Consider the following 13837-nt stretch of genomic DNA (forward strand, 5'->3'; position numbering starts at 1 on the left):
GTAGCACATGGCTTTTTGGGTGTTGACTACTCCTTTCTCAAATATTATGCATATATCTGATGACAAATTGCACCTTTGTGAAAAGAGTTGAGATTCATGACCCTATTTTCAAGGCACCTCCAATTTTGGTGTGTCCAAAATATATGTGAGGGAAACATTGTACGTGGGAAAAATATATCTAAAAACAAAGATGATGAGACTTGCCAAACAAAAGCGCTGGCAGGTCAATAGACACACGAACAAACACAAACACACACACAAAATTCAAGCTTTCGCAACAAACGGTTGCTTCGTCAGGAAAGAGGGAAGGAGAGGGAAAGACGAAAGGATGTGGGTTTTAAAGGAGAGGGTAAGGAGTCATTCCACTTTCCGCTCCCGGCGTGGTAAGATGTCAAAGGAACTCTGTACACGTACACACCGTCAGCAGGTATTTATACGATTAGAGTTGCAATTCTTTGTAACAAGTAGAGCGGCCCCAGCATGTATTAGTGTTATTCATGTTTAATGTTGTTAGCATGCATGGTTGGGTACGAGGGGCACAAACAGAGACAGATGTTGAATGATCACTATGAGACACATGGATATGCTGTGTACCTGTGTGAGAGCATTGTCATGTGCTGACAGGGTTTTGAAGGGGCCTCATTGTGGGCCTCAATTTAGCCGAATGTTCAAATCATAGAGTATCCAGATTTGTGGGGAATTTGGATGTGACAGTGGCCCAAATGTGAGGGCAGGCATCATCAAGTACCGGTTGATCACATCTGACCATCAAAACGAAGATAACCATATTGTGAACCAGGTACATCGTAGCCCCTTCAACATCTGTGCATCCCATCTGAGAATACGCAATGGACTTCATGCAACATTCTATGTCATCCCGCACCAAAGGCCAGAGACTAACAGCAGCTGGTCTGGGAAATTACTGTCCCAGGCACAGCATACCATTAAAACTGGCTACACCTGGAATAATGCCATGTCCAAGAATTGTGGACTGCTGACGAATGGTGTCACACTGTGTTCAGCAAAAAGATAGGGTTCTGCACTACTGTGGGTGAACATTGTTGGGGCGTATGGTGGTGACAGCAGGAGATGTTCTTTCCTTCCAAAGCTTTGGACAACATAGCTATGTTACTCCAGGCATTATAGTGTGGGGACCCATCAGGTATTACTTTAGGTCACATCTGTTAGTGATCTAGAGAACTCTGACAGCACAATGGTATGACATGAACAACTTGTGCCCTCATGTGTTACCTCTTATGTGACAGTATTGTGGCCCCATTTTCAGAGGACAATGCTTTTCCACACTGGGCACACACATCTAAAAACTGTATGCATGATGTTGAGGTACTCAGTGGCCAGCAAAGTCCCCAGATCTGCCCCGGATAGAATGTGTGGGATGAACTTTCATGTCAATTCTGTTCAAGTGCCAATATCCAGGATATCCAGGACCTGTTACAACAGTTGTCAGCCTATTTGCTTCGGGAGAAGCATTTTATGATACCCTCCTCAAACAAATCAGTGGATGCGTCCAGGCCAGATGGGTGTAACATCTCACTGATGAGTGGGCTCATTCTGCCATTTTTCTTTTTATAAAGTCTACTCAATCTTGCAATTTAACAGTAGTGGGAAACTAGTGTTGCAACATGTTAATGAAGTCACTACATTCTCTAGATGATTATCTAGTGTTGATTCCCCAAGTGCCCATGTTAATACAAATTACAAAATAATAAATGACTGTTCTTTAGCAATTCCCAAGCACTGCATATGGTGAAAGCAATGGCCCAATCACATGTTGTTTGACATACCCAGAGTCACTTCTCTGCTGGTAGATGGCCTTCACTTCAAGACAACCTGTTTCATTCTACTGTCAAACAATCCACGATTTAGTTACAAATCTGGTTAAGTATTCAATACAGATGTACTGAACAAGATCTGTTCAGAAAGTAACCGAACACTGCGAATTACACGCCAACGAAGATAGTTGTAAGTGGTTGGTAGCATTGCCATGCACATTGTCTCCTTTGTAACCACATGTTTTCTGAGCATTGATATCTCATTTAGTTTTTGTGATACTGTACAAAATGAGTTTAAGTGTTAGTGGTGATTTTTGGAATTTTCTATTTTCTGGAGAAATGATGGAGCACAAAATTTTGCATGAAACTGGGGAAAACTTTTACAGAAACATTTAAACTTTTGAAACAGTCTTTCGGAGATGGTGTTCTCGCTTGTATGCAATGTTACAAGTGGTTTTCATGATTTAAAAGAGGTCACCTGTCTTGACTCAATGTTGATGTGATACTCATTTATTTCTTTTGCCTCTACGTGAAACAGTGAAATGCGTGTGCTATCAAGGCATGTCTAAATGGTTACATGATACAAAATCTGCAAAAAGAGATGAGAGTTGGGGTGAGACAACTCAAGGTTGTTGCATGTGATGACGCGTCCATACACTCAGCTCTGTGCCAAAAATCAGACTGTCCCCCTGTAGCCTCCTTGCTCACCAGACCTGGTTTCTTGAGATTTCTTCTTATTTCCGAAATTAAAATCAGTGCCAAAATGATGCTGTTATCAGAGTACCAAAGACATAAAAGCAAATTCATCATTGACCTTAAAGGCCATCTCAAATGAAGGTATCCAGGGCTGCTTTGCAAAATGGAAACACCACTGGGAAAAAGTGTATGAATAGGGAGGGTAGTATTTTGAAGGGGAGAAAGACCAATAATCTGCACAATTAATAATGAAGTTTAAAAAATTAAGTTTGGTTGTCTTCTGAACAGACCTCGTATTTATTGATCTTCACTACGATAGTAAAATGAAAGTGGTTTCAAAAATAAGAAATGCAGCATCCATATGTTTTCATAAATTCATGAATTGCAGGATATCATATGATCCTTGATGGTGCCTATAACCTCTTGGGGGAGGATTCCTAGGTGGTGGATATGGATGCTAGGAGGGAAGTCAAGTATCTCCTATGCACAAACAAGAAAAACATAGAGACGATGAACATCTTCACTGTAGTGAAAGCAGCTCACCTAGTTGAAAGTGACTGCAAAATCTAAACCATGGTCCTCTGGATTAGGGGTTGTCATTCCATTGTATAAACCTTGGTAGTGGTAAACAAATGACAAGGAAGCATGGAATTTACGAGACACAAAATATGCTGAATGTGGGGAAAATGTGTACAATTGTTAGCATAAAATGGCTACAGTTTTATACAAAGCTGGGAATGCATCTGACTGCTCAAGCAAATTGATATCCTTCGGAAGGACAGTCACTGGGATTACACAGGCACCATGGAAATTGACTACCTGACTATCCTTTACGCAAGCATTCATTCAGGTTTATGTGTGAGCAAGACTGTGATCACTAACATATTAACTGTTTATAGCTGTGATCCCTAGAATTTTGTTATTAATGACAGATACGAAAGAATGCATAGCAACTTTTGTGGATTGTCATGTGCCTATGGAAGAAACTCTTCCATTAGTTAAGGAAGAGTTCTGTCCATAACTGGAACTGATAGTAGGTTCCATTCTGAATAACATCTGCAAACTCTACATTGGCAATATGAATACCAAGACTGGAAGACCACACTCAACAGCTGAAAGAAACCATTGACATTGAGTGGAATAATGACCATGCCATCAGATTTATCAGCTTTGCAATCAAAAGAGATATTTAACGGCAGCGATAACTTCAAACATAAGAAAATACACAAAGGGATCAAAGTGTCACCGGCTGGTACGACAGAATCAAACAACCGATCTGCAATTGACACTGAAGCAAAGAACTGCTTTTAAATACAAAGAAAATTCACAGAATTCATTCAAACAATGATATGAGACATCATCACTCAGCAAAATGTGTTCTAGTTACAACACATTAGCTGTGAAACTATATGCACTCTGTCAGCTTTAATGTCCTTATAATCCTTGGCCATAATTCAACACTGGGAACTATTATATCAACAGGACACCATGAAACTGTTGAAGAACACCATGGCAGAGCTATCTCCACATTTAATGGTAGGAAATAATCATTCCAACACACAAGCCCCTTTGGGTATCTCCCATACACTGGAAATATAGGTGAAGAGTGACACACATTATTAATTTCTAACTACTGCCAGCTCATTATGCACATTTCTGGTATAATTTGCACCATCCTTACATACACTTGGCAGTGACTAAGAGGTTTGGTAGTAGTCTTCTGAAAAGAAGTTCATTCTGCACATCTCACATCCAACTGTGACTGAATTAACACGTCATTCGCTAGGGTTTTTTGTGCAATCCTCTTCAACATTCTGAGACTTTTTTTTGCATTTGTTTGTTGTTTATCATTGTGTTTGGTCATTGCAGACATCACATGACATCCATTCAAGTTCGTTTGTTGATCCTTCCACTCAGTTTTTTTTTATTACAGAGGCCAACCGGTTCTCTGACCGAACACGCTGAGCTACCATGCCGGCGGACCTAAACTGCTGTGGTCTGGTTTTTGCTCTCTATTAGTATGAAAGTGACCAGGTTTTGTCACAGATCTTCCATGCTGCACTGATATTGCACAGTAAATCTCAACATGAATAATGCACCGGCGTAATTTTAAACACTTTCTTTAAGTGCACAATTTAAATTTGCCCTAGCTAAATGGAACAAGAGCCTTCCACACTGCTTCATGTGAGCCTGACCAGATGCACAAATGAATAAACAATTTCCACTGCATAGCGGACCAGCACCTGTATATGGGGTCGCTGACTGACATCTGCTTACAGCATATCGAATCAATGTATATTATTACACTGCAGGAACCTAATATGCACAGTGTTTCTTTATTGAGACTACAACTTCCTGAAACATCTAAACAGAATATTGCACCTTTGCCAGTACTACTTCAAATTAAAATATTTTCCAGTCAGGAATCCTTGATATACTCCAGATTCAGCTCCACTCTGTCTCACATTGGCAATTGTTCATCAGCCAGCAGAGTAACATCAAATTTATGTCCTCAAAATACACTAGGATCTCCAATGATCTGCTGATGCAAAGTGCTCCAGTATGAACACAGCTACTAATAGCAAGCGACTGCGGTGCCAAATCTGAAGTACTTATCAGGACGCAAAATCACAAGGACCATGTGCACTGCCAAACAAAACTGGATGCAACATGTTCCACATAGTGTATGGCACCTCTGGAGGCAGGCAACCTGCCAGAGACTAGTACACATTACTTTTAGTAACTGATTATTCAGGAAAATTGGAGTTCTCATTAATTAAGAAAAACTGTACATATTTGGTTACTGACAACAACAACCATAAAGTAAAGCACTCATTGTCTGTCATACAACACACTGATACTATTTATTATTTCAGATATATTAAGTACTAAATCCAGAGCCATTATATTGTCCAGGTGCTTCGGCACATCACAAAAACAAGGACCCACAAGGACAACAGGCAACAGAAAATCTAAGGCAGAGGTTACATACATATAAGAAGGGGTGGTGGAAAGTGAAATTTGTGGTTTCATTTAAAACAATGAACTTAAATTTAAAATTACAGATTTCACATTAAAACTTTTGTTTCAAAACTGAAAATACATTCCTACACTATTCATTGCATGACTAAGGATGAAATTATTAAACACATATTACAAATTACCATGCTGAAGAGACTGCTGCAAAGGTGGCGATTCACTTCTTTCACTTGGACTGGGTGGTGTTGTTGGCCGTTCAACGTAACCTGGCTGTTCCACATAGTTGGAAGCATCACCATACGGGGCAAAGCCACCTGGATATGCTGGGTTTTGGTATGGGTATTCAGGCTGCGGAGGATACTGCTCATAATCCTGGTAACTCGGATGATAAGCATCTGGATACCTCCGTGCTGTGAAAAAAAAGTTAGAACAAAAATGACTAGATTATATTACAATTGTTACATCATAAGAACTAATAAATGTCTTCACGTTGTTATCGTTATCATCATCATCATCATCTCATCATCATCATCTACATGGCACACTGAGTGGAAAGGAAGGGAGTGCAACAGAATGAAGTGTCCGTTAGACCATCAGTGAGGCATGACTTCCACTGCTGCTGCTGCAGACAAGGCAAGTACACCATTTGTTTGCAAATTATATTTACAAGCTCCAAACAGGAGAAACTTATTTTCAGTTTCTGTGAGGATACTCATTTAGCTTTTTTAATTTCTTGTGTGTTTGTGGGCTTACTAGGCACAGGTTAGCATTCTAATAACTATGTAGTGTACACTTTTGCCATCTTTGGTATGGATAGGGTTCGTGATTGCTGTGTTCCCATGCAAGCTCAGTTAGTGACCCTTTGTGGACAGCTCCAGGCAGTGTTGGCTTTGGTTACGAAGCTTGAGGCGATTGCCAGTGGGCATCACTGTGGGGGGCTGGGTGTGAGGATCTGTGGGATGTACAGCATGTCCCAAATGTCCCTAATCGGTCCAGTAATGTGACCGCAATGGGTACTGCCCACACTGAAGTTGATCCCTCACTTGTGGTCGAGTTGGAGGTTGCTCCAAGGTGTGGTAGGCAGTGAAAAATTTTTGCAGGAGGCCAATCAGAGGGCCTTCCCAGGTCGTCTGATGAGCAGGTTTTGGGTGCTATCTGTGGCTGATGAAGTCCCTGAGCCAGATGCAGTCACTTGCCCTGTTCCAGAGGAAGTAATGCAGCCTGCAAGATCTGGGCATTCACAGAGGGTAGGATAACTGGTAGTTGGGAGCTCCAAACTTAAGACATGTAATGGAGACCATTAAGGTTCAAATGGCTCGAGCGCTATGGGACTTAACATCTATGGTCATCAGTTCCCTAGAACTTAGAACTACTTAAACCTAAGGACATCACACACATCCATGCCCGAGGCAGGATTCGAACCTGCAACCGGAGCAGTCGCGCGGCTCCGGACTGAGCGCCTAGAACCGCTAGACCACCGCGGCCGGCAGACCATTAAGGGTATAGCTGCCATGGAGTAGAAGGAATCCAGTGGGCATGCTGTGTGGACACCTGGAGGAGTCATTCCAGATGTGGAAAGGCTGCTTCTGGATGCCATGAAGAACACAGGGTGCAGTCAATTGCAGGTGGTGGCTCATCTCAGAACTAATTATGTGTGTTGCTTTGGATGGGAAGAGATTCTCTCTGGTTTCGTGCAGCTAGCTGAGATGGTAAAGACTGTTAGTCTTGCTCGAGATATGAAGGTGTAGATCATCATCTGTAGCACTGTCGACAGAACAACATTTGTTGCCTCAATGACAGAACTGACTGTGGTCCTTTGGTACAGAGCCGAGTACAAGGTCCAAATCAGACGCTCATATGGTTCTGTGACAGTGTAGGATGCAGATTCCTCAACTTACGCCATAGGGTAGTGGGTCTCCAGGTTCTGCTTAATAGGTTAGGTGCACATTACACAAAGGAATTGGCTACAAGAGTAGCAGGGTCTGTGTGGAGGGAGCTAGGCGATTTTTTAGGTTAGAGTGTTTTGGGAAACTACAGAAAGGCTGTCAGTCTAAAAGGGGTGCAGGACAAACACAGGAAGGTAGACTTAGCAAAAATCAGTATTGCAGTTGCAAAGTGTCATAGCTGTGCTCGAAAACAACCAGAGCTTGAAGTGCTAACAGAAAGCACTGAAGCTCAAATCGTTATAGGTACAGAAAGCCAGCTAAAGCCAAAAATAAGTTCAGCTGTAATTTTCATGAAGGACCTGTGTTCATAAAGGACAGATTAAATACAGTTGGTGCTGGAGTGTTTACTGCTGTCAAAAGTAGTTATCTTGTTGTAAAACTGAAGTAGATAGTTCCTGTGAGTTAGTGTGGGTAGAGGTTATAGTTGACAACCAGAGTAAATTAATAATTAATTCCTTTTATCAACCTGCCACCCCCCCCCCCCCCCCAACTAAAATGACTTAATTGCTGAACCGTTCAAAGAAAACTTGAATCCCATTTTAAATAGGTACCACAATCATACAATTATATTTAGTGGCAACTTCAATCTACCCCTGATATGTCGGCAAAAATAGATGTTTAAAGCTGTTGAGGGTCATAAAACATCATCTGAAACTGTTCTGAATGCGTTCTCAGAAAACTGTTTTTAACAGTTAATTCAGGAGTCCACTTGAAGTGTAAAGGATTGTGAAAACATATTTGACCTGTTTGCAACCAATAATCCTGAGCAAATAGGGAGCATCATGATGGATTTGGGGATTAATGACCACAAGGTGCTTGTAGCAAGACTAAATACTGTAACATCAAAACCCATAAAAAATAAATACAAAATACATCTATTTAAAAAAAGCAGATAAAATATTCACTTGACACGTTCCTAAGAGTGTCTCTCCACTCTTTGCAATCTGACATAGTAATTGTAGACCAGACATAGTTTAACTTCAAAGAAATAGTATTGATGGCAATTGAGAGATATAAACCAAATAAACTAATCAGAGATGGTACTGATCTCCCATGTTACACAAAACATGGTCACAAAATTGTTGCAGAAGTAATGAAAAAAAGTATGCCGAATTTCAAAGAATGCAGAAATCCCAAGATTGGTACAGTTTTACAGAAGCTCAAAATTTAGGGTGAACTTCAACGCGAGGTGCCTTTAACAGTTTCTACAATGAAACACGGTCACGACTCTGGCAGAATATCGAAAGTTATTCTGGTTATATGTAAAGTACACCAGCAAAAAGACAATCAATACCTCCACTCTCCAATAACAATGGTGACATTATGAATGGCAGTACTACTAAAGCAGAGTCACTAAATACAGTTTTCCAAAATCCTTTCACCAAAGAAGATGAAGTAAATATTCCAGAATTTGAATCAAGAACAATTGCCAATATGAGAAACTTAGAAGTAGATATTCTTGGTGTAGTGAAGCAGCTTAAACAACTTAATGAAGGCAAGGCCTTTGGTCCTGATGTTCCAGCCACATTCCATATTTTTAGATTTCCAGAAAGCTTTTGACGCCATTCCTAACCAGCGACTTCTAATCAAATTGCATGCCTATGGAGTATAATCTCAGTTGTGCAACTGGATTCACAATTTCCTGTCAGAAAAGTCACAGTTAATAGTAATTGGCAGAAAGTCATAGAGTAAAACAGAGATAATATCTGGAGTTCCCCAAGGAATAAATGATTTAGGAGACAATCTGAAAAGCCCTCTATATTGTTTGCAGATAATACTGTCAATTACTACTTTATAAACTCCATCAGAGGGTCAAAACAAATTGCAAAATGATTTAGACATGATATCTGTATGGTGCGAAGAATGGCAATTGACTCTAAATAGTGAAAAGTGTGAAGCAATCCACATAATTACAAAAAGGAATCCGCTAAATTTCAGTCAGAGGATGAAAAACACAAATTTATGGCTGTAAATTCGACTAAATACTCAGATATTACAATTACCAATAACTTAAATTGGAATGATCACAGAGATAACGTTGTGGGGAAAGCAAACCAAAGACTGCATATTAGTGGCAAACACTTAGAAAATGCAACACGTCTACCAAAGAGACTGTTTATGCTACATTTGTCCGCCCTCTTCTGGAGTATTGTTTTGCAGTGTGGAATCAGCCTCAGACAGAATTGATGGAGGGCATAGAAAAAGTTCAAAGAAGGGCAGCTCATTTTGTATTATCGTTCGATAGGGGAGCGAGTGCAACAGGTGTGATATGCAAATTGGGGTGACAATCATTAAAACAAAGACGTCTTTCATTGCGGCAGAATATTCTCAATGAATTTCAATCACCAACTTTCTCCTCAGAGTGTGAAAATACTTCGTGATGCCCCCTACATAGTAAGGAAACATCTTACAGAAAGATTTTAGTGTTCATTTTTCCTATGCACTGTTCGAGAGTGGAGTGGTAGAGAAGTAGTTTGAAGGTGGTTTGATGAACCCTCTGCCAGAATTTAATTGTGAGCTGCAGAGTAATCATGTACATGAAGATGAAGGGACTATATGTAGCACTGCTGTCATCTCATGCACTTGGTCACATTATTGCATCCAACACTCACTAAACAAAAACAAATGAGTGTTATATTCCAAATGCTATACTGATACAATACATTGGCTGAGGCTGATGTAATTACAGAGACATTGATTCAACAGTACACTGTAACAGAACATAATCTCATTGCATTTAAACCATCTAACAAAATTATGTCACATATGACAGTGATGCATTTAAATGAAATAATGATTTATATTTATGGAACCACTTTACTAGGAAATATACAACTGACTTTCTCAGCATCACAGACTGAAGTAATAGTGTCACTACATTGTGATCACAAATCACAGAAGCAACAATTATGTCCATGCTACTGTCTGCGTGGCAGCTTCAGCACAAGTTCACCATTTATAGGTTTGACTGTTGCAGAAAACATATATAACAGATGCCAAAACATTCTAATGCTTATTCGGCGATGCGCCTCATAAACAAATACAATCTGAGAGAAACAGTATCATGTGTGCTCTAACACAGGCTTAGAGGTCTGTGTGATTTATCTCACACTCACACACACACACACACACACACACACACACACACTCTCTCTCTCTCTCTCTCTCTCTCTCTCTCTCTCTCTTGCCTAAGTGAGCAGTCAAACACACCTTCAAATCGCACTAACACTAACAACAGAGGTTGCCGACGAAAGCTTAAAGCACTTTAAATGACAACACCATTGCTGGATTCCACATAACACAGCAACAACACTCACTCCAAAAAAGCAGCTATCCCACAATATTAGTTAATGTGCATACAAGGGTGGCTTTTTATGTTTTTACAAACACAATGAAAGAAAAATTTTTTGTGGTACAAACCACTTTATTGTTACTCAAAGTCTTCACCTTTAAAATTTATGCACTTTAAGGATTTGAACAAATTCTAGTAAACAAATTTACCACTCTGATGTCTGTACCCTAAAAACATAGTTTTTAATGATTCTGATAAATGTCCATGCAGTTTTTGTTTTGATGTATGGGAAGAGAAATAAGATGTTGGGTGATGAATCGGTGAATGCAAGCAATGAGACATTCATTCCATGTTTTTTCCCATCAAATAATCAACTGTTTGACATGGAAAGGAATTATGTGAAATTTTCACTTGTTTCTCCCAATTTCATCAATCAATTGTGGCAAACAAAGTGTACAATATTCTGCATTAACTGTTCTTCAATCCTCTAAGGCAGCATCTCTAAAACTGTCCCACAGAACCCTGAGAAGCTGTGGATATCACACTTGAAGGTTCAGAGACACTTACGTGCCTTTTTTTCATAATATTCGAGAAAGTGACTTAAAATTTTTTGATGTTAACATCTACCTCTCACTTCCAATTACGGATTTGAACAGTCAGCACAAATGCGACGACGGCAGAAAGTAAGGCAGCGCTTATTGGAGACCAGATGGCAACCTCAGAGATGGAAAAAATCACAATGAGGGAAAGACTGATCAGGCCTCGCCTGTAATGGGCTGTGCAAAACGCAAGTGTCATCCACACTCACAGCAGTCTCTATCACTTTATCGTCAATAACCAGAAAGATGAACCATAATATGCTTTGTAACTTCAGTCTATATATTTGAAGAAGAATATCTGCGGGTTTGTTTGTTACAGAAAAATACAGTTTTACTTCTAACTTGATAAAATTTTGCACACTTTACCAGAAGAAAAGAGGAGGAGGAGGAGGAGATGATGATGATGATCACTGTCTACATAATACTTTGAACCCCCAGCCCCTCCCCTCCATCTTTCCACCTTTTTAAGAAAATTATATAAAAGGTACAGTCTGTTTGCATTAATATTTTTTGAGGTTTATATTCTGCTGTTAATAATACTTTCAATGTAAGTAACCATTTAAACTTTATTCAGGCTAAAAATAAAAACTTATTTTTTGTCTTAAAACCATTTTTGACATTTTGTTGCAGGATGGAAGGATGGAGACGTGGCTTTAAAAAACCAGTAACACATTCTACTATAGAACTTTACCCATCTGCTTCAGACTCAACAATCAGCTCTTTTCCTAAAGACTACTATGGTAGTAATGAGAATTATTTCAATAAAATTATCTGAAAGAAGTAAGGTCAATTGATTCCTCTACAAGTATACCCAGAGCAGTTACTGAAAAACTTAGGAAGTATGATGAAAGTTACATATTTTTAGGATTCATTAAAAATAATGATAGTTTCAGAGGGAGCATTAGGCAACAGTTGACTAGAACGGGGGAAGGAATACAGTACAAGACAAATGAGTAACTTTGAGAGATGAAACAGTGAAGACAGCAGAGGATCAAATAGGTAAAAAGACAAGACCTAGTAGAAACCCTGGGATAACACAGGAGATATTTAATTTAACTGATGAAAGGTAAACATATAAAAATGCAGCAAATGAAGTGAGTGAAAGGGAATACAAATGCCTAAAAAATGAGACTGACAAGAAGTGCAAACTGGCTAAGCAGGGATGGCTAGAGGGCAAATGTAAGGATTTAGAAGCACATTTCGCTAAGGGAAAGATAGATACTGCCTACAGGAAAATTAAAGAAGCCTTTGGAGAAAAAAGAAGCAGCTGTATGAATAGCAAGAGCTCGGATGGAAAATCAGTCCTAAGCAAAGAAGGGAAAGCAGAAAGGTGGAAGGAGTATACAGATGGTTTACACTGGGGAGATAAATTTGGAGGTAATGTTTATAGAAATGGAAGAACACGTGGACGAAGATGAGACAGGAGATGTGATACTGAGAGAACAATTTGACAGAGCACTGAAAGACCTAAGTGGAAACAAGGCCCCAGGGGTAGACGACATTCTGTCAGAACTACTGATAGCCTTGGGAGAGCCAGCCATGATAAAATTCTTCCATCTTAAGTGCAAGACGTATGAGACAGGTGAAATACCGTCAGACTTCAAGAAGACTGTGATAATTCCAATTCCAAAGAAAGCAGATGCCGACAGGTGCAAATATTACCGAACTATCAGTTTAATAAATTATGGTTGCAAAACCAACATAAATTCTTTACAGAATGGTCAAAAGTAGATAGGATATAGAAAATAATCCACTTATGGATGCTGCATTAAATACACAATACTGAAACAAACCTGGGTTCCACAACAAAAGGGGACATTAAAAAGGGTTCTGCTTATCAAAAAGATTAAAAAAAAACACTATTTTAAACCAATGACTGTGTGGTGTTTGGTATAACCAAAGTAACAAGCAACCATTTTCTCGGAAGTGGGTGACAAACGAACTGATTTTGTTGATTTTCGTTCATATCAGAACACCAAAATGACTAACTGCTGCTCAGTTTCCAGCTCATACAAATATATCCAAATTTAATCTCCTGTTACAATGTTATACACATATGGATTGTGTTTCTATCGTCAAATGTTTTAAACTTCAATCAAACTGTGTAGTATTCATTGGGGAACAGATCCTTTTCACATCTAAGCATTCACAAAAAACTGTATTGGTGTTTCTGATATGCTTAAGAAAGCCTGTATCTCATGGTACACCTATGCCAATTCCCTTCAATTGTGTAGCACACAGCATCAATGTTATTTGCAACAATAACAGATTTCTGTCAACTTTCACAAAATTTACTGCTGAGCTGAAGGAAACATAATTGAAATGAAATTCTGCCTAGAAATTGTGAACAGTCTTTTCTGAAAGTAATTGGTTACTAAAAGTTGAGTGAAGCAATTTGAAACATTTTTGTTGACTCAGGCCTTTATGAACGTGGTAAAATTATAAAAAAAAAGTTCACATCAAACTTCTATTTTTTTTTTACAATGTTTCTTTTAACACTCATTGTAAACAAACTACTTATCCACATTCCGT

The 13837-nt window shown here is 39.2% G+C and overlaps 1 protein-coding gene across 8 annotated transcripts in view; it reads right to left on the reverse strand.

Moving 5' to 3' along the window:
- Positions 1–13837, reverse strand: part of LOC126185115 (catenin delta-2) — a 491417-nt gene that overhangs the window by 82049 nt on the left and 395531 nt on the right. For all 8 annotated transcript variants that reach the window (XM_049927926.1, XM_049927928.1, XM_049927927.1 and 5 more), the window contains one exon: positions 5654–5878. In XM_049927926.1, coding sequence (XP_049783883.1) covers positions 5654–5878 — 225 coding nt within the window. The remainder of the gene's footprint in view (positions 1–5653; positions 5879–13837) is intronic.

The sequence above is a fragment of the Schistocerca cancellata genome, chromosome 4 (assembly GCF_023864275.1).
Source record: "Schistocerca cancellata isolate TAMUIC-IGC-003103 chromosome 4, iqSchCanc2.1, whole genome shotgun sequence".
Lineage (NCBI taxonomy): Eukaryota > Metazoa > Arthropoda > Insecta > Orthoptera > Acrididae > Schistocerca > Schistocerca cancellata.